This window comes from Taeniopygia guttata, chromosome Z (assembly GCF_048771995.1).
Source record: "Taeniopygia guttata chromosome Z, bTaeGut7.mat, whole genome shotgun sequence".
Taxonomy (NCBI): domain Eukaryota; kingdom Metazoa; phylum Chordata; class Aves; order Passeriformes; family Estrildidae; genus Taeniopygia; species Taeniopygia guttata.
Genome location: NC_133063.1, coordinates 50,500,822 through 50,523,109, shown reverse-complemented (window position 1 = coordinate 50,523,109; position 22,288 = coordinate 50,500,822). Strand labels below are relative to the sequence as shown.

Sequence of the window (22,288 nt, the reverse complement as noted above, 5' to 3'; positions counted from 1 at the left end):
TGTAGTTCATAACCTGATTTTGATTCTAAATCGGAATCAACATGCATGAGGGAATCATACTACTCAATTTAATCTGAACATTTGTTCTTATATTCATCTCCCTGGAATATGTACTTTGTATAACTTAATGCATTTGATTTTAAAAGCTCTTCCAATTTTTGTTTGACCTGTAAATGCAGTAATGAGAATAGAATAAAAGTCGCAAGTTGTACTGTATTGTCTGCTTTGTGGTTGGAACAATTCTGTGGTTTTCATTCCAGTGGTTAAAAGTGAAAGCCTGGAGCTTGGTGAGATGGTTTTATTTCCTTTTTGCACTCTGTTCTTCTACGATGAGTTGGTATAGTCTCAGTTCCTCCTTTGTGAGACAGGAGTGTGAGTAAGATTGATATGCTAAGGGCTAAGGATATTTGTATCCTGTCTTGGAATTATAGTGACTATGAACTTGATTTCTTTATAAATTGTTGCATTTTGTGGTCGATTTTTAAAGAGCTACTTGTTATCTGGAATATTTATACTATGGACAGGGAAAGGACCTTTGAACATTTTTAATAGTGTATTTCAGATAAAATATGTATGGAACATATATTATTCTTCTGCTAGAAATATTATTATACTTAAAAGAAAACATCTGAAATAGTCTAAGCAGTAGTTCCCAATTACCCCACGTTTTTCCTTCAAAGAGTGTGAATCTTGCTGTTTTAGTTCTTCAGTCAGGGAAAGTAAAATGTTTTTACCACATGGAAACAAGTAATGTAATTTACTCCAAATGTGGAGTTTCCTGACAAAGATCAGGATAGACACCAAGTTTTGTATTATTTTCAGGATATCTGGGGTGTGCTATGTTCAGATTCCTTTACTTGAAACTGGACTGGGTTTTTAAGGTGAGATCTGTTCCCCTCACCACCTTTTTTTTTAAGAAGCGGGAACATAGTCATTCTTTCAAAATTACTGAAGTAGTACTGAATTAGACTTCAAGGTTTTATATAGAAGTTAAATACTTTAATTTTTTTTAAAATAATGGTGATCAGAAGTCAACAGGTATTGACTTCTAGTCTACTAGTTCATCTGCAAGAATGAGACAGTAAGGCAGATGCTTTATATGACGCTTATGTGCTTAGTTGCTCTAACCCATGTTTCATTGTTACTTCCCTTTAAGAGAAATGTTAACTAGCTGTGTTCAGGTTTCCACAGCACCCATTATTACTTTAAAAATATTCTTCACACATGATATTTTACAAAAACTTGCATTTCATTTATCAAGTTTTTGCTTGTTCTCCTTAGTAGCTAAGTAGCATTTAGTGTTCAGGTTTTTTGCCTGAATGTGAGTTGTTCTTGCCTGACAGGTGGTCTTAAGTTTTCTGTTCCAGGAAATTAGCATTCCCAGTCTGGTGATGCACAGGCTGTGGAAAGGTACGTTGAGTTCTGAATTGTAGCAGCAGCAGACTTAGAAATTTTATCTGCTTTGAATGAGAGCACAGTCCTGTGCTTCTTGTCACCTAGTAAATGAAGCTGCAGTTTTGTGGGCAAAAACTTTTATGAAGTACTGCCTCAATCTATGTTCCTTTAGAGTAACCCTATTTTAGCTAACTTACATTCTGACCTGAAAACTGTTTGAGAACTTGACCTACAGTAAATGGTCAGTGACACTTCCGAATGTCACAGCAGTACAAGTTTGGTATATACATTTAGCTCCAGTAAGCTGAATGGGATTACCCATCTTTAATTTATATTGCTGCCTGCATAAGGCAAGCACCTTTCTGAAGCTTCCCAGCTTCTGCTGATGATTAGTACCAAAACATCACAGTTATATCTTTTGGGTTTTCCCCACTCCCATGCAAAACAGTAAGATAAATCACTGAAAACCTGAAGAAACTGTACAATTGCATTTACCTAGAGGAAAATATCTCTGTGATTTGAAGTATTTATAATCCTCTGTTATGGAAGGTTTATCCAACTGGGAGCTTCGGAGAAATCTTTCATACCTTTATAAAACTAAAAGAGTATTTTAATTACAAACTGAAAAAGAAATCCACAGATATTGTAGGAATTTATGTTTTTCTTTCAAAAAGAAAGGTACTTCTTAAAGGACAGAATCAAGCAATTAATTTTGGATGTCAGCTTAGAAATGGAACAGCATCATTTTCCATAGTGATATGGAAAATTATATTTTCAATCTGTTTGAAACTAATTGTCTAATGAAACTAACGAAGCTCTGCTATTCTGCTCTGTATATCTGTTAGCTTTTGGCCATGCTGCTGACTTTCACTAGGATGATATGGATATGACCATAGAGGCTTTCATGGTTTGTGTTTCTGATTCATAGTCTGTCATTTTAGACTCTGTTTGTCTTTTGCAAAACCCAGGTATCTTAGCCTGAATGTATTGCCTGACTGTAACATTGATCCAAGTAAATACCACTGACAAAACCTAAAATCTCATGATGATATAGCAGATAGGAACAGAACATGTACTTAGAGACATTCAGCTGTGAAACAAATATGTCTAAATCCAGAGTCCACAGTTTCAGTAGGACCTTCTCTTATGACTAGGATCTACGTAGTAGTCTTTGCTTAAATATTACCAGTGGCAGCTCAAACTATATTTCCAAAGTTATAATGCAATAGCTACATTCTGAATGCACAGAATAATACAGTTTTTGCTGTGGCTATTCTGCTAAATATAAATTGGAATGGTCTCAAATGTTCACTCCATTTGTGCATGTTGTTGACCTATGGTTTTGTTGTTCTGAGCTACTGTTTCCAAGACATGTTGATATGTTACTCATATTGCTGTGACTCATTTGAGTAATATGAAGAACTCATAGCTGACAGTAAACATGAAAAAAAAAACTTCACTGTAAATTAGTCACTGTCTGGCCTGGTGTACATACCATTTTGTCCTAATATTTAATCTTATCCTCAGAGAGTCTTTGCTATTCCCAATCACTGTGTATTTGATTACAAAATACTAATTTTGAAGTGGGCTCATTTGCAGATTTAATTCACAAAGTATACTCCGATTGGTTTTGTTTGCGCCAATATAACAATATATAACATTTATTTTGTGTATTTAAAAATGTATACTTTTTATAGGTAATATCTATATATTAAAAAAATGTATAAACATATAAATAATTTCATCATTCCAGGTATTATATGATAATCCATTGCCATTTTAATGAACCATGTCAATATATAGCTAAAGATAGATTTCAATATTCTGGTATTGCTTGCCTACAGAGTTATGCTATCATGGTATGTATGTTAATTGTTAAATCTTACAGTCAGATATATGACAGTTACTTGACTTTGTTAGGTTATTCAGCCATCTACAAATACCACTGCATTTGGGCCAGAATCATTGATTCGCCTAATGTTGTTTGAAGGTAAATGAGAAGAAAGTGATAACGTTTTTTAGTACAATACATTTAAGGACAGACATTTATAACATAGCAAATACCCAAGGAATTGGAACCAGCTGAACAGTCTGTTCTTTATAGCATCTTCCATTATTATTTTTCCCCCTTTCAAACTTACAGAAATCCAGCCTTACCAGCCAGTTTGTTTTTTCCTTTCCCTAGGTTAAATAAAACAAATGGCTCAGCCTTCTTGGGTGGATCTTTTATCTGCCTTGTCCATTTTTCTGCTACATGTTTTCTACTTTGCTCTTAAAATGTAGCACACAAAATTTTGTTCTTGCACTTGTGAGAGCAACTGGTGAAATGGAAAAGGTCTTTTAATCTGAAACATAATGTGGTCCTATTACTATTTCCAGAGATAAAATTTGTTTTTTCTTTTAAATTAACATTCTGAATGTGAATTTATGGACATTTTCTGTTTCTCTGCTGGCCTACTTTCATTTTTTATGTGTCTGTTAATTTGTGGTACCATGAAGGATGTGATATGCTGTTCCTACTATTTAGTTAAATCTTCTTACTGAGTTGGGGAACATCTTTCAAGTCACTGAAACATTTTTGAATTCTGATCTTGCTATCCATCTTTTCTATATGGAACATATATAAATTACAAGAAAGGCTAATACATAAGTACTGGTGTCCCATTAAAGGGAGAATAAACTAGTAGTTCTTTTTTTGTGGGAGAAGTATTTCAGATGCATGCACAGAAACCATCACTTAGATAATTATTATTGTCAAATTCAGAAATTTATATACAAACATCAGTTAAACTTGATGAAAGCTTTAACTTGTCAGGTTACATGACTGCATTTGAATTTCAAGATAAGGTTAAGTTCTTTTCAGCACCGGCGCAGGTGTGTGAGCTGGGAGCACATACATAGGTGAAAACAATTGATATTGAGGAGCTAATAACCACTGTATATATTTGGTGAGAATGACACTCAGACTAGAACTGGTTCAGTGAACTGAATGTTTTTTACCAGTGCAGCAAGTTAGGTGGGTTCCTGGAAGATGTCAAATGTTTCTATTTAATCTCAGGACTGCTCAAGATGCAAACCCGTGATAAATGTGTGATAGGAGACTAGCTTCACTAATGCACTAGTGCACACTATAGCAGCTTTCTAAAAACCAGGTTTTTCCTACATTGGAATTACAATTCTATGTTTTTTTTTAATTAGGAAAAGTAGGCTGTTGAGGACTATCTGTTGTATTAAGTTAGGATTTCTCATTTGCGTCTGAGGTGGAATGCTGGGGAAAGGTTTAGATGTATAAATGATTAACCTAAACAACTGTTGATGTAATTGTCTGCAACTGAACAATGAACTGTTTTTGCTTGCTGTCTTCTCACACTGTTTTGCTTACTCTCTGCCAGCCAATTTTTACAGTTCATAAGATGTCAATAGAAATGCTAAAGCAGCAGTGGTGGCCTTAAGCAGTCCAACAACATGGCATAAAAATAGATTGATGTTAGGAAGTGACGTACTGTCATAACCAGTTAGTGCGTCAATTGTATAGTTTTATTATAATTTATATTTGAAAGGTGGTAAGAAAAGGTTATATAAAAACTTTTCTTATGTTTTATAATCATCTTTAGTTAAGAAAAATGCAAAATCCAATATACTTCAATTAACTTAAATTTTTTGAGCCCAAATGTGGAGCTGATCCAGGCCAATTTAATAATCTCTCATTAATAGCCTTAGATTTCAGCATTATCACTAAGTATTTTTCTTGAAAGGCAATTTTTTAAGACATAATATGATCACTGAATTAATTTCTACTTGTTGAGCATAAACCCAAGAAATGTTTGAATTTTAATCATCTTTCTAATAAAATGGGTTTACTTAAAAGAGGAGTTTCTGTCAATATGCCATTTTTTCAGATGGAGGTGAGCAGTAGAACTGAACATGGAACACACTAAATACTTTAACTTACAGTAGCCTTGATTTAGCTGTTTGTTGTTTATTATAAATTTCTTATTGTTAGCAGTAAATACACATAAAGAATGTGTCACAGGGTTTGATATATTACAGTATTTTCAGAGCAGAGGTAATGACTAGTTAGCACAAATACTTCCTGAATTCCTCACTGAGGAGAAACTTAATACTATGCTGACTTGGAACTGAACACGTGCCTGTTTTGAAAACAGAGGACAAAGTGCAAACTATTGCAATCAGTATTAGTCACTTGAGTTTTTGGAAGTGCTTAGAAAAGTGCTTTGGGATTTGGACATCATGATTTTATAATTTTAGCCAGGGATAGTAAGTGAGATTGCTAGGAATTTCTTTGCTGCTCTTGAAGAACAGCATCAGCTTTTCTTACAGAAGAGATTGTTTTCCTTTCCTCAAGAGGCTAAAACATTGGCAACCTAGATTGCTCCTTTTAAGCATGGTTTTGGACTTAAAAACTTTGCTTATAAATCTTTTCTGTTCACAATGACTAGATATGGTTGAAGTGTCCAGTTTGTGACAGTTTACAGCTGTCTTTTTGTGTGCATAAATTCCAACTTTGCTCTGATTTTTCAGAGGTACAGGTTCTATAGAATGGGTGGCAGGCCAAGACCAAATGTCAGTTACAGGACACTTAGTAATGCCTTCCGATTTTTTTGTACTTCTGTGTTGCTGTGACAAAACATGACAGTGGACCATCAGTGTCAGTCTTTGTTTCAAATCTCTTACCTGAGCCCCTGCAGATTTGCTTTGACTTCAGTCATTTTTACTCTCTGCTCAAATCACCAGTTGTCAGCTAGCAATCTGGTGCTGAAAAATGGACCGACCAGTACACAGCTTACACAACTGTGAAACCTTTTTTTTGCTATGGAAATCCACAGGTGAGTCCCTGTATCTGGTGTGTATAGGAACACAATACAAACAGCAGAAATTCTTAGAGAAGTCTGAAGCTGGTATTCTCTCCCTTGCTGCGAATTAAATTCCTCAGGTTTTTTTTTAAAGCAATTCCTAAAATATATGATTTTTCATGGTTATTTTTGGAGATCTATAAATAATATATATATATTGTAATATATATATTATATATATATAAATAATAAATATTTTATTTTATTTTCAGCTTCTTTGTAATACTGGCCATGCTGAAGAGAAGTTAGGTTTTACTTATGACAGCATCATAATATGGTAAGTATTAAAGATCACTAGGCAATTTTTGGGGACTTCAGTTGTGTTGGTGCAATTAAACAAACTTTATTTGTACTTCTGAACAAGTATTTTACGTACGTTTGAAGCTTCATAATGCAAGTATATAACCTGAAAATATTTTAATGAGTAAAATCAAGCAAAAATTAGGCAAAAAAAAAAAAAAAAAACTAGGCAGAGACAAGCCCTCCAAGTTAGAAGTGTAGATTTCTTCATTATATTCCTCAGAGATGTAAAAGTACCTCTAAGTATTTCAGTAGTTGTAGAAAGCACTTCTAATAAAAATGTAATCTACAAAATACAGAGCATACTCTTGATACAGAATCAAGCTTTAAAGATCAATATTTTGTGTTGTACTGGTGTGTGTATTTCCATGAAGCACTGCTTTCCTTGCTACTGACATGCAAGGCATGTCAGTATATACTTGTAAGTGGAATTTCTGTCTACTTTGTGGCCATTTTGACTCTCAAATGTAACTACATGCTTATTTCCACACAGAAATTTGTAAATTTTTATTGAAGATCAGCACTGATGATAAAGTCAAATAAGATCTAATATGTACTGCATTTCTGTGTTCTTTCAGTTTAGATCTCACTTAAGCAAAAAAACTTAGGAAAGCTAATTGCTCTTTGAGCAAAATGTTGGGAAACCTTGTGTAATTATTTTCTTAGTTAAAACTGATGTCTTTATACTTTTGGCTAGCTGTATGTTTTCATTGCATACCTAAAGAGAGTGACACATCTCTTTTTGGTAGCTTTTGCTTTTAAGTGTTGAATCTCATGATAGTCTTTTCCTTTGTGGTGGTTTCACTGTGCCAGTTCTTTAATTGGTCTACAGCTTCCTCATGAGGGGAAGAGAAGGGGCAGGCACTGATCTCATCTTTCCATTGACCAGTGACAGGATCCAAGCGAATGGCCTGAAGTTGTGTTAGGGGAGGTTTAGGTTGGATATCAGGAAAAGGTTCTTTACCCAGAGGGTGGTTGGACGGCAGAACAGGCTCCCCAGGGCAGTGGTCACATCCCCAAGCCTGGCAGAGTTCAAGAAGTGTTCGGACATAGTGTGATCCTTGGGAATTTCCTGTGCAGGGCTAGGAGTTGGACTTGAAGATCTGTAGTTCAAGAACTGATTGAGAGCAGTCCTGCTGAGAAGGACCTGGGGGTCCTGCTGGACAAGAGGCTGGACATGAGTCAGCAGTCCCACGTCCAGTCTTGCAAGCCCAGAAATCTGTGTCCTGGGCCCAAAGCAGTGTGGGTATCATATTCATATTACAGGAAAGATGGTCTTGGAACAATTCCCTATTTGGTGCTGAATGTAATAATTAGTTCATCTTTATTGCAAATGATATGGCAGCCTACTTTGTCCAGGTATCCCCTGGGAGTAGGCTCCTGTTACAGTGACTTAACCCTGGCCAGGTATTCACCTAAACACTCTGAAGATTTTTTTGCCTTGGGTTGGTGATTACCATGTAGGACAACCGTAGAATAAGGAAAGAAAAAAAATAAACCCTTTTTAGAAGTAGAAATTCAATCTCAGTGGCTGAAGTATTTACGTTCTTAGATGTCCAGTGAAAAATCCTATTAGAAAATGTCATTGGGAGGTTGAGGATTCCCACCCCACCCTGCCTGTGGTTGAGAAAGAGGGGCGAATATCTTGAGGGCCTTCAAAAGGACAGAGTGCTACCTCATGCTTTCTAACTCAGTTTCTAGAGTTCTTCCATATCTCATTTTTTTCTTACCTACCTTATTCTACCTCCTAATTTTCTTGGACTAATATTATATTCAGCTGTTTTGTCCAATAACAACTTGTGTACAGGTTTTTGTTCTATGTCATTTCATGGATGTGCAAGCTGTTATTTGGGGGAAACATTCATTTGTGGCTTTTTAAGATTAATATATTGCTTACATCTGCTGACCAAATGAGGGCTTGCCTTCTAGGTTGCACATGAGAAGACTTGAAAGTCAGAAAATTAGTTCAGAACATTTATTTTTTAAAATCATACTTTTTGTCTTAAATGAATGAGTAGTAGCTGCATGTCAGATGGTGAAATCTACCTGCTGCCTAATAGTTGTTTGTCCCTTTTGTTTTCTTCATTGTAGTCTGAGGTTAGCTTTACTAAATGAAGCAAAAGAGGTGCGAGCAGCAGGATTGCGAGCCCTCCGCTATCTTATTCGAGACTCCAGTATTCTCCAGAAGGTGCTAAAGTTGAAAGTGGATTATTTGATAGCCAGGTAATTTTTCTCTTTCTTCTTGTTGTAAGTTGTAAAGTTCTAAATCACTTGCCTTTCATGGTTGATACAGGAGAAAAGTCTTTTCATATTCTCATGTTTTTAGTAAGTGGTCTTATAAAATACATTTTTCTTCAACAAAATATTTAATCACACTAGCCAATCCAAATAAAATGCTGTCCTAATATGCGATACATTACAAGTAATTCAGATAATTTCTACTTTAGTTAATACCATTAACTAAAAATTAATAAGATTGAAATAATAATAATTTTCATGTCTTAAGTTTTTGTATGGGAATTGTTAGATTCTTTGTATTATCACACTGCTGTCATATTTGATGTCCAAGAATTTGTAGTCTAAATATAATTAATGATGCAACAGAAAAATACCAAAGGGCAAAACAACAGTGAGATAATAAAATTAGCATGAGGAATAGATGTAAATAATAGCATTTCCAGTGTTTCCTGTAATAACATTTTTTATTTAATATGCTGATACAGATGTATGTGAATTTCTGTTTATAAATATACACATGTAGTTTTAGTGTGCTGTTCAGCTTTTTTGGAGCAAAAGGACTTTTGTGATCTCAAACTCTAGAACACTCAAGGTGTGTTAATGTGACAAATTACAAATATTTGGTGTAGTCTCATTTGCAAATGACAAATGCAACTTGCTTGGAGAATAATTGTTGAAGCATTATGCTTTGCCATTTTATAGTTGAGAACATTTTAGTGACTTAATTGTAATGAAAATAGTTGAGAAACTATAAACCAAATATAAACCAAACCTAACTGATGTATCATAATGAGTATATTGGCTGACAAGCGTAGTTATTCAACCATAAGTCAATTATTTTTATTTTGTCTCATATACATAAATATTAACATGAGTTGTTAACAGGTAAGTTGAAAGTCATAAAATGTGTTTTTTTAACTTACTTTAGGTGCATTGACATACAGCAGAGTAATGAAGTAGAAAGAACACAAGCACTTCGATTAGTCAGAAAGGTAAAATCTCCTATGTATCTGCTGTGCCACTCAATTGTGCTGACTGACTCCTGATTGTCTCCATGAACAGTGCTTTTTCACAGTCTCTAATACCTTGCGTTACCTTTATCATGTAATATAGCTGATAATTTAAAAGACAGAAAAATGTAGTGAAGAGAGTTGCTTTGATTTTACAATTTTACCATTTAGAATATCAAGTGTGCTAGAAAAATTGTGCTTACTGTGCAAGGTTTGAGAAACACTTTTCAAAGAGAGAATGTAAGAGCATAAAAACATTAAGTTTCAATATTGAAAATATGACTACTTTATTGTATAGTTTGTTTAAGCATCTGTGAGTCAGAGATTGGGAGATCTTCTGCCATGTGAGAACAGAGGCAAATTGTCACTGAAGTCATCATTCAAGGAATGCTTATAGCCTTACTGCTTTGTTTGTGGCAGCTGATGCTATCCACAGGATTTTCTCTCAGATACTCAATTATAATGTGTTTAGTTTGTGATGGTTACTGTACTGTGTACCCATGGATGTGAAATTTGAAAGTATGGTGGCTGCATTTTCAAGTTTATGCTAGGGAAATTGGCATATAGAGGTACCAAATGTATTCAGGAAACATAATATCCTGCCTTTGTGCTGGACTTCACTCTTTTTCATTGTTCTCATATTCTTATAGAAACTACCAAAGACTGGAGTAAAGTTTGAAGTAGTTGAAGAATGGCTCCCCAGGTGTACTGTCTGTGTTAAATCTCTTTTTGTGTTTTAAATCTACCTAAATATATTTTCTGTCTCACAGAAGATACAATGTACTTGATTAACAATTGTGCCAAAAAAGAGAGTTTTAAATATTAAACAGGGCTACGTGCAAACCGAAACAAGCCAAAACCAAACAAAAAAATCCCCAGTATAAGGGAACAGGTCCTTAAAGAAATTGCGCTTTTATAATAAAAGTTTTTTGCAAATCTACTTTGAAAGAAGGGCTTCAGTGTAAACTCATCAGAAGATGGAAACACATCCATAATCAGTTTCATTTGGGTCAGAAATTTGTCCTCATTATTTCTGTGCTTTTTTGAGCATTTTCTGCTTGAGCAAAAACTTCTGTCCTGCATGAAAGAAGAGATAGCAAGAGAAACAAATTCATTAGCTTGATCTGAAAAAAAAATATGGTCAAAAAGAAGCATCAGAGAAGCCATACAGCTGACCCTCGATGGGTCTTTTCCTCCATTGTTGTGCAAAGATATTGCTATGCACCAGGTGTGTGCATCAAATGCACAGGCTGTGCAGCCACGGTTGTGGTTCCTTGATGCTGATAACTGTGTTGATGGAAAGCCTTTTCTAGCATCTTTTCCTGCTTACCTGCAACTGTCTGTTTTCTTGAAAGAGTGTCAGCCCAAAAAAAAGCCACCCAGCCTGCTACCACTAAGGTTAACAGCTTTCTCATGTGCTGTCTAGGTCACAGCAGTTAAGCATGCATTGGCATAGAGCAGTCAGTACGCAAGAAATTCTCTTACAGGGAATATAGTGCTTCCTGAATAGCACTTTCTGTATTTTTACACTGTCTTTTTGTTACTTTGCTCTTGCCCTTTTTCTGCTTCTGTCTTCATTTCCCTCGATGTCTAAGATTTAGTGATTTGATGCCAGGATTCCTAAAAGATTATATAAAGGGAAGAATAAATGGCAAATGAAATTAAAAAAGCTAAGAAACTTGTTAAGAAGATAAGTAACTGTGAAACTGAACTGGGTTTTTCCAGTATCACAGAACTATTATTTTCAGTTTCAAGATTTGGTTCTTTAACCTCTTCTGAGGTAGTAAAAATGTCTGTGAGGATTGCATACATTAAAATTAAAATCTTGGGTTTTTTTTCTTTTCATAGAGAAGAACAACAAAATATAAAATAGTAATATCACTTTCTGAATTTAGAAAAGGCAATATTTTTATTTAAAAAATATTAGGTTTAAATGGTATAGGTAGATTTTTTAAAAATCTGATTTTTTAAACTTGATGTCCAAATAATTTTTGAAGGCTGAGTGCTCACTGCCTGTTTTGACTGTAATCATCCCTACATTTACAGATAAAAGTTTACAATTTACTAATATGTTCAGCCATGGAAAGGATGGCATGAAGTTGCTTAGGGAACCATTTTTCTATCTGATAGAAGTCAATAAGACATTTCTTCTAAATTTAATAGTTTGGGTGTTTTATTTTTAAAGCAGAAGTCTGGGTTAGATGCAATATGAGCCATCTTCTTTCTTCCTCTTTTCTAAAAGAGTCTTAAAAGACCAAATTCATAGTCTGTATTACTTATTCATCATAGCTACTTGTGAGTAGCTTTCCTTTACCTGTCCTTGGTCTTTAGAACTGCATTTTAAGACCTAGAACAGATACAAAGTAAATACAAAAATTTGTTTATTCTACTGATGTGTTTCAAATTCAGTGCTAGGAGAAACCGTTCCTTCTCTTGTCTTCAAAGCAAAGAAGACAGTGAAGCAGAATTGCTTGTGTCCTCACAGGAAGTACCATGTCAATATCAGTAGCAAAGAAGTTGCAGTTTCTAGAGTAGACTGATACACCTATTCTATTGCTTATTCTTTTTTCTTCTTCCCAGTGTAAAAGTGAAAGACCATGTGGGTAGAAAATAATTAATTTTTAGGTGTTTGATGGATATTGAGTATTTTTTTATTTCTCATTTTTATTTATTAGTGGAGAAAAAAAGGTGACACGGCTGAGTGGGCTATAAAATATTACACTGTTCCCTTTTTAGGCAGTCAGACAAAAACCCGCTTCCTCCTTAGTAATACATCTATTTAGTGATCTTGTTTCAGAAGGGTATATTTATTTAATTTTCACAAATTGAAAAGGTGTGAACAAGCAGTTGCTCAGTGTTTATAATAAAAGGCTCACTTGGAGGACAGTGAAGAGTTGGTGGTATTGGTTGTTTAGGAATAGTTTTCTTTACCTTTAATGCATCTTGCACCTTAATCTGGTGTGAATTCTGAGTGTCCCAAACTAACAGCTGAGGCTTTCCATAGTGCACAATGTTCTTAATAGGAGATAAGTTTGTAGTCGACCCTGTGTCATTGGATAATGTTGTCAATAAAGATACTCTTGGGGAAAAAAAACTATGATGAAGGTAGTTTTAATTCTCACTGCAAAAAAAACCCCATATTTTTAATTTTTTCTTAATAAGATAAAATATAAAACAACTGAAGCACAAAGAGAATGGTAAAGTAACTTGACAAACAAATTGAAATTGAAAAAATTTCAAGAGCAAAAGAAATAGTTCTGCAGATTCAGCAGTTACAGCCAAGTAATAGACGGACTCATCTAACTGTATGAATGTAACAGAATACTAGTGAATATGTAAGTGTATTTAGAAAGATGTAAAGAAACCAGAAGGCTTTATCTTTCCTTTTTGGCAGATGATCACTGTGAATGCTTCATTGTTCCCCAGTTCTATTACTAATTCTTTGATAGCAGTTGGAAATGATGGTCTTCAAGAAAGAGACAGAATGGTTCGAGCATGTATAGCCATTATCTGTGAACTAGGTAAGATAATTTTTCTTAATTAGTGTTCAGTTTTGACATGGTTTTCATTCACGGTATTTGTTTATTAAGGAATTAGATGTTAAGTGTTCCTGTAGACATTTTCATGGATATTAGTTATTTGTATTATATAAACCAAAATAACTAAAAATATATTTATGTATCATAGGCAAAGGTTTCAGGTTTTCATATTTTCCTTCAAGACTTGACAGTTTTTGGTTTGCCTTAAAAACATTTCTATACTGCAGTTGGTATTTCTTAAACTGAGGATTTGAAATAGGGAGATTTCCTTACACAAGATGCTGACAAATTTAGAAGAGTTCAGAGAACTACAAAATATCCTCATTTTTAAAAAATTTTGCAGTGGCACTGTAGTTATGGGGACAGTGGTTTTTACTAATTCCCTAAATTTTCATTTGGCTGCTGACTTTTAAGGTTTTCAAAATCAACCAGCGGGAAATAATTCAGCAAATTGTTGTCAAGATTAAAGCTTCTATTTCAAAGAAATAAACAAAATGTTACTCTTATTTCAGTATAAATATTTTATCTCTGTCCGTTCAGTGAAGCATAAAAACTCTTCATGGGAAAATCCCAAAACTACTATATGGGAACTTGGTTGGGAGTAAAGTTGGAAAATGGCCCAACTGGAGACTGAGTGACCAGTATTTTTGTGTATGATAAATGAATCCAAAATCACCGTTCATTACCAGTGTCAGCTAGTCCCATTAAAAGCTTTACATGTGCCTCAGCAGTGTTCAGGACAAATAAGATAACCGTACTAGAGATGACAAGTTTGTGATATGGCATGAAATGTTTTATCTTCAATCACTGGCCAAAATTACTTGTTATCCTTTATCTAGCACTTCAAAATCCTGAGGTGGTGGCTCTTCGAGGTGGTTTAAGTACCATCTTGAAAAATGTGATTGACTGCCAGCTAAGCCGAATTAATGAGGCTCTGATAACTACGGTTTTGCACCTCATTAATCATCCAAAGACCCGACAGTATGTGCGAGCAGATGTAGAATTAGAGGTGAGTGTAATTTTATTTGTTTAGTTACAGAAACTAAGCACTGTATTACTCATTAAAACGTTTTACTTTTGTCTCAGATTTCATGTGTGTTAGTGCACAGTGTCTGAACGAAAATGTTTTAGGCTAAAAGTCTGAGATTTATGAAGCAGAAATAATATAGCAGTTTGGAGTGGGACTGAGAAAAGGGCACTAGTGACTTAACTGTATTTTCATGTGAAAATAATGCATGTCTTTCTTTTGTTTAGCGAATTTTAGCCCCTTACACAGATTTTCACTACAGGCATAATCCAGACACAGCAGAAGGACAACTCAAGTAAGTGTTAGTGCTGCTACTTGTGCCATCAGTTATCTTTATAGCATTGGAATTGAGCTGTACTTCCTTCCAAATACTACATTTCTAGAAGTTGAATATCATAGGCTAAACTGCATTTAAGATTTAAAAGGGCTTGTTGAACCTAGAGAGGAAAGGGTTGAGGGACATCCTCTGCTGAATAGCAACTTTTTTACTACCTATGAAAATGCTTTCAAGATGCTGTAGCCATAGCCTTTCATGATGGTGTAAGGTGAGAGGACAAGAAGCAACAGAGACAAATTGAAACAAGAAAGATTTCAACTTGATAAAAGGGTCTGCAGCAATGATTTTATATGAGGCTGGTCAGGAGTTAAAATAGGTTGTCCAGAGAGGTCCTGCTGCCTTGAGTTACTGGCACCCAGCTGGATAAAGCCTTGATTTTTTTGCAGGTATTCCAAGCTGAATTACAGAAGCTTGTAGACCTCCTATTGCTCTGGACACTGTAAAGGCATTTGCTGAGTTCTTGCAGAGGGGTTGAACTATGATGACCTTTAAAGGTGCCTTCCAACCCAAGCCATTCTATGTTTCTATAATCTGGCCTAGTATGATAACAGGTGACTTTTTGTGCAGTAATTTGGACTAGAGAGAGATCTCCTGAGATGGCTTATAACTTGAATTATTCAGAATTTTTAAATTATCAAATGGGAGTAGATGCTTAGGTCTGGGTAACTGAGTAAGGTACAAATATTTACATCTCTGCTGTAGACTTGGTGTCAGTAGAGGTGCAGAGTGATTCATCTGACCCCTGTGAGTGTTTTTGATGTTATCCTCCTGTGGAAACTCCCCGGGAAGAGGAAAAGTAACAATAATCAAAAATTCTGTGCGTATATACATTGTGTAAATACATATGTACACATATATGCATACATAAAATATTTATTTTAGTCTGAATTTTGTCTCCCATCTCAGTTAACTACCTAAAAATATTTTAGAACTGTTTGTTTTGTAATTATTACCTGCACTGTGACATTTGTTGTTTCAATGGCAGAGAGGACAGAGAAGCACGATTCCTAGCTAGTAAAATGGGAATAGTGGCAGCATTTCGATCGTGGGCAGGTAAGATTTGTTTATTTGCTTGAACCTGGATGATTGGAAGTGTGATTTTACTTTCTAGTATAAATGACACAGGGTCTGTCCCTTTGATATGTCTAATTTCTTATCAGTACTTTCTTACAATGCTGCTTAATACGTGTTTTGATACTGTAAAATTGGAGGATGCAATACATGGTTTCCTTAGACTCCTGACAAGGCACAGCTTTTCCCCTCCTGTGTAAAATGCCTTATAAATTACATCTTGATGGTCATTCTTGAAATCTAATGTGGGAAAGGATGTTTAAAATAACATCGTATCATAAGAACTTGCATTTGAGATGGTTCTGCCACTGTAAATGAAGTCTTTTTATCTGTGTTAAGACATATTGGCAAACACTTTACATGCTTTTGCCATAGCTGAAGAGAAATTGGAAATGGACATAGCAATTTGTCATGTAGATGGCATTTCTAAATCGAAAAGGTTTTTTTTATTTTACTAAATCCTTTGTGTGCGATATTACAATATGTAAGATGAAAGTACTGTCTCAAGAACTGCTTTTTTTTTTGTCAAGACGTTGTCTTGCTGATTTAAATCAGTTAATATAAACATTTACCAAAATTTTGAGTGGAATTTTTCCAGGCTATACTTAGGCTGTTTTTTGACACTATTTGTGTTAATTTTTAAGTTCTGACAATGATTGCTAAGCCTAATTAATATCCAGGTATCTTTCAGGTTTCTTGTATATTCTCACATGCTTGAAGAGGAAGCATGTGATGACTTTGAAACTTCAAGAAAACAGTTTCTGATAGGTGAATTACTGCATCACCCTGCACTCGGGCACTTAGATCTAATAGCTGTTAGAATTTACTCGAGACTAAAAGAAAATTAATTTGTTAGGTTAAGATACAGCTTTTGATTGAAATTCCTTACAGTTCTCGTCAGATGATGAAAACCTTTCCAGCTTAAGAATTACTCATTACAGACAGTTTTGCCTTTTTGTCCTTTATTCCATGCGTATGTTGTTTGCACAGGTAACTTTTGAGTACTGTTCACAGTAGGAAGGATAAAAGTAGCACAATTTTTTTATGAGGATATAAAGTTTTGTGATTAGGAAGTTTTGTTAAGTATTATTGACTGGGAAGGAGATGATATTATCAAGGTGAAAATTATTAGTAGTAATTTTTTTTTCATGTGTGCTTGTTTTCAAACTGGAAATCTAATTTAACAATGTGTCCGTTGTCCTTTCTTTTGTTGATGAGGGAATATTGTTATACATTTGACATTTTCTAGGTATTATCAGTCTGTGCAAACCTGGAAATTCTGGGATTCAGTCTCTTATTGGGGTACTCTGTATACCAAATATGGAAATCCGGGTAAGTGTTCAATATTTAGTACTGATATAGGATTATAGTAATACTTAATATTTTAATTAATTTATTCTTAACTTTTAAACAATTAAATGGTTTAAATAAGCATCAGTTCCAGTTATGAGTCATCTGTCCTTGAGTTTTTTTAACCCCCAAAGTTTAAATCCGTAATTTTGTTTAAAAATTCCTATGAAACTGGGAAGCACACTGTGTGTATGTGACAAAATGGAGGAGAGAAAAGTTAATAAATTAATTTTTATTATGTTTACAAATCAAAGCAAATATACAGTAGCTGCAGCTGCAAGTTTAAAGCATAATAATCAGAGTTGAATTCCAGGTAAAAAAATATTTCTTCACAAATTAAGCTTACTAGAGAAAAGTTGATGGCTCCAGATGTAACTATTCTAAAAATCTGCAATCCAAGTAGCTACTATAGCATTCATAGTGAGAATAAGGGACAATTCAAAAGTAAAAAAGCCCCATCCTCTCTTCTCCAGTTCATTTCCATTTGTGAAAAAAAAACGACTGCAACAGATGCATGAGTGTTAGTACTCTAGAAATCTTAAGCTCAGTATTAATAGTGAAAAAGGGATAATATTGTAAATCTTTAAAATTCCTGTTGTGTTATGTTTTCCTTGGTAGCGAGGTCTGCTTGAAGTTCTCTACGATATATTTCGCCTTCCTCTCCCTGTTATTGCAGAAGAATTTATTGAGGCACTTCTCAGTGTTGGTAAGTATTTAAAACAGTTCACATAAGAATTCTGTTTATTACACTCCTATACAAGTTTGAAACCTTTGCTGTCTCCTATGTACTGTAAGTTGCCTTTATTTTATCACTGAATTTATTGGATGTTCTTAAGTTCTGTCTAAAATTCTTTATGACCTGTTAAGTGTTGTAAGTTTGATGAAAGATCAGCATAGTTAGGCATAAACACAAGACTGTAAGGTCAGCGCTGCAGATTAGACTTCTTTGAACTGTTAGGAGTATTCAGAATTGTGGATGTGTTAGTGAACACTACAGACAAGTTATTAGTCAGACTTCTCTATATATTGTCTGTTAGCTGTCCCCATTGTCCTTAGACTTCTGCTTTCTTGAGGGCAAGTACATGCTTTTTCGTGTCTTTAAATTTAACCAAGTTAGTATTTTACCTTGAGAATTACTCTTTTGTAAACCCAAGGGAAGTCTGCTTCTTTTAATTTATAAGTAAACTAATCATTCTTCGTTGCAAACTTGCTACTCATATATATGGATGCACCTTGTAACATTTTAGGTGCTAGTGGTATTTTCTCTTAAACATGTTTAATATGTTTATGAATTGGAAATACCACTCTTTTTGTTGACACTTAGATACAATCTTTGTCCTAGTTTTCAAGGTACCCTTGCTTTGTTCAGAACTGTGGGTTAGATGACTTGTTAGAGATGCCCTCTGACAAAATTTTCTGTAATTTGAAACCACCTGAAATAATATTTGCAGGCAAGGATAGAGACTGCCATTATAATAATACTGTAAAACCCAAGCTTATAATTACCATTGTCCACATTTTCTTGTTCTAGATCCAGGCAGGTTTCAAGACTGCTGGAGACTTTCTGATGGCTTTGTAGCTGCTGAGGCTAAAACTGTTTTACCCCATCGAGCCAGGTCAAGGTGAGGATTTAATGAACTGAGCTTAGTCTAAACCATTCTTCTTGTTTTGCTTTGTGGCAGTGTGGACAAAACATTTCTTGTTTTCTTGCAGGAACTATAAGAAATGTACTTTCTAAACTGTTTTTATACTTTTTTTCTCTTTAGGCCTGATCTCATGGATAATTACTTGGCTTTAGTGCTTTCTGCTTTTATTACCAATGGACTTCTAGAGGTAACTAGTGACTTCCAGTTTTACTAGATGCTTGCTACTTTTTTTCCCACGAGAGTTCAAGTAAGATGCTATACATTAAATGTTGTAATATTTTTTTGCTTTCTAAAGGGCCTTGTTGAAGTGATCACAAGTAGCGATGACCATGTATCTGTCAGAGCAACTATCCTTTTGGGAGAACTTCTGCATATGGTAAATACCACTTTATGTAAACACTTATAAACAGATATTTGCTATTATAGTATTAATTTTTATTTCAAACTTGAAACATGTTTTTATCTGAATAGTGGATGAATTTCACAGTACATCTTCTGGCACTTGATATATTAAAACTAGTATAATTCAATTGGAAGACAGTTTGGAAGGTATTTAAAGTGCTAGGGGTTCTGCTCCAAGGCTGTCTGTAGGTCTGACTCACTTTCTTGCCATAGCAGCAGTTCTCCCTTCAAACACTCCCATCGGTAGCTGTGTTTGGGAAAAGGACCATTGTGAATTTTTGCGTTTCTTAGAGTGATGGTCAGTAGGCCTCTGACCAAGTGTATTTAGCTTTCTGCCTCACAAGGAGGACAGATGAAGATTTTTTCATATTTAGCTTTATGTTCTTTTGGTACGGGATGTTACTCATTCAGGGAACTCCATCTTGGTGGAGTTCTCCTGCTGCAGGGAAACTTCAGCTTTATTCCACTTCTGTAGACCTAAGACAGTTCTTACGGTATCTTCCCTCTCTTAAACTAGTACTTCTTAATTCGCGTGATTGTTACACTGGAGTATGTTGTAAAGCACAGATACTTTTTGATTTTCTGGAGGATGATCTGTTAATCAGATATGGCTACTGTTTCTTAAAACCTAAAAAAAATACTTACCTGTTTTATTTAGTGTTTGGAAATGCAGGTAATCTCTTTATCTTCATGTTCTTTAATTTGTAAAAATATTTGCAGAACTACATATGTTTATTAAAAGCAGTTAAATGTATAGTAACTTAGAATGTTATGTTAATAAATCAGGGGTTTTTGCACGGTAATGTTTTAGTAGAAATCATCAGCTTTAATTGTATTTCTGTTTTTAGGGTTTTTAGTACTTTTATGTACATGACATAAGCACATCTGATGCTTTGCAAGTTTTTGTATATTGCAATTTAAACTCCAATGGAAACAATACGTATTATAAAACTCTGAAATTGTTTCAAGTTACTTTCTAGTGTAATTCAGGTTGATTTTTTAGATCAAATTCAAAATGGTATGTTCAAAATAATGCTTTGACATTAAGCAAAGTGTAATTTTGTTGTCATAAATTTGTGAAAATCTTGTGAAATGTGGTAGATTCTTGAAATGTTGATCCTAAAAAGATGGATAAAGTCATTGTAATAAGTTATTCTAACTGGTCTTTTGTTGGGTTTTTTTGTAGGCAAACACAATTCTTCCTCATTCTCATAGCCATCACTTGCACTGCTTACCAACACTGATGAATATGGCAGCATCCTTTGACATCATGAAAGAGAAAAGACAGTAAGAATTCTATGTTACATTTGGAAGTCCTGTCACAAAATACCAACTTCTGAATACTTTACACAACTGAAACTTCCTAATGGAAGAAGTCAAATAATTTTATAGATTCACATGTCGTTAATATGTATTTCTTCGGCTTTGTGTTCTTAGTTGGTTTTCTTTGTAGAAGACAAATGGAGTGTGTTGAGGTTTAATTCACTTGTAAAAATGTATTTGTTAAGGACTCTTGACATTTTTGATTTGTCTTATCAGATCAGTACTCTGATATATGATATAATGTTCTTTCTTTCATTGTATTGTCAGTGATAAATTATAGCATTTTTCTAAACTGCTAGTGTGGAATGATAAATGCTGCTCGTAGAGGACTTCCTAAAAGTGTAGAGCTCTTCTGTTTTTGGTTTTGAAGGTTTCTTATATGTCAGTGGAAGGCTTTGCTATGCAATGACAACATTAGTTTTCAAAAAAGGCATATCTGAAATTTCAGGAGAGGATATTTCACATGGCCAAAGTAGGGAGGTGAAAGAAAATATAAAGAGCAGATGACAGATGCTTATGTATTATCTGGAATTGCTGTCCTTGTTGGCATTTCTGGACACACCTGATAGAGTACTAATTCCCATTTCTGTTGAAAGAAAGTAGTTTTTTAGAAGTAGTATTTTTTGTTTAAGGAATTTGGCATTGGTCAGCACTCTACACTGTTTTATAGTCTGAAAAACTGTACTCTGTGTTACAGATTAAATTTAAATAATTTAAATAAGTGACCAAATCTAAAGGTATTTGTTTGAAAATAAAATAAAAGCACTCTCCTACACTATGACAATTTTTGTTTGTGGGGAAGAAAGATAGGCTTAACTCCTCTTTTTCAGACTTCCTTATTTTTATTTGCTCAGTAGGTGGGTTTTTTCCTGCTACTACTGTTTTGTAATTAACTGGTTTTACCCTTGTCAGCTGTCATTCAAGTTACTTGCTATCTTTTCCCAGAAAACAGAAACATGCTGTTGCTGAACTGTTAGATACAGAGGGTGTACTTTTATTTAGATACTCCTTTTTTATGTTGATATTCCTGCCACCCTTTCATGGAGGTGGGTTGGGGATGGGAATGGATGAGAGACATTTTGTTACTCTAAGTTGAAGCTAGCGCTCTCAACTACCAACTTTACTGCAGGATGTTGATCTACTGTGATATGTCACAATGGAAATCAACTTTAAACTCTCCAATATCCTCTCTGAACTGTGACAGACACCAGTAATTGCAGAGCAGAAGAAAAGTTATTAGTAAGGATCAGTACTAGAAACTCTAAAAGATAATTTTCTGTATAATTTTAATATGAGACTCAATCTTGTGGATGTATAAAAATGTGTCTCAAGAAAATATTTTTTTTGTTTCAGAATTGTTAGTCAGCTCTTTCTTGGACTGTTTAGTCAGGAGGTGGTGGTCCTCTTTAGTCTGGTAACACTTGCCAAATACTAATTTATAACATATATTTTTTCTGTCAGGCGAGCAAGTGCAGCACTCAACTGCTTAAAACGTTTTCATGAGATGAAGAAAAGAGGCCCTAAACCTTACAGCCTCCATTTAGATCATATTATTCAGAAAGCAATCTCAACACACCAGAAGAGGGATCAGTACCGTGTGCAGAAAGACATCTTTATTTTAAAGGTATTACGATAATTCATTTTTCAAACCTGAATTTGACCCTGTGTTCTGGAGACTTGTATCCTACCCCTCCAGCTTCACTCAATGTAATTCAGAATCATTTGTGTGATTCTGTGTAGTATCTTTTCATCTCATTTGTCTTGCGGGTACTTGTA

General features: G+C 34.6%; 1 protein-coding gene across 3 annotated transcripts in view; it reads left to right on the top strand.

Moving 5' to 3' along the window:
- The window catches only part of RICTOR (RPTOR independent companion of MTOR complex 2), a 76,197-nt gene that overhangs the window by 20,278 nt on the left and 33,631 nt on the right, over positions 1-22,288 (top strand). For 2 of the 3 annotated variants that reach the window (XM_030258691.4, XM_072922617.1), the window contains 14 exons: positions 6,482-6,546; positions 8,661-8,792; positions 9,736-9,799; positions 13,212-13,338; positions 14,196-14,365; positions 14,611-14,678; positions 15,706-15,773; positions 17,041-17,123; positions 17,760-17,847; positions 18,673-18,763; positions 18,908-18,974; positions 19,083-19,163; positions 20,376-20,476; positions 21,974-22,136. In XM_030258691.4, coding sequence (XP_030114551.1) covers positions 6,482-6,546; positions 8,661-8,792; positions 9,736-9,799; positions 13,212-13,338; positions 14,196-14,365; positions 14,611-14,678; positions 15,706-15,773; positions 17,041-17,123; positions 17,760-17,847; positions 18,673-18,763; positions 18,908-18,974; positions 19,083-19,163; positions 20,376-20,476; positions 21,974-22,136 — 1,368 coding nt within the window. Of the gene's footprint in view, positions 1-6,481; positions 6,547-8,660; positions 8,793-9,735; positions 9,800-13,211; positions 13,339-14,195; positions 14,366-14,610; positions 14,679-15,705; positions 15,774-17,040; positions 17,124-17,759; positions 17,848-18,672; positions 18,764-18,907; positions 18,975-19,082; positions 19,164-20,375; positions 20,477-21,973; positions 22,137-22,288 lie in introns of those variants that run through there. The other variant, XM_072922618.1, reaches the window with a different exon arrangement.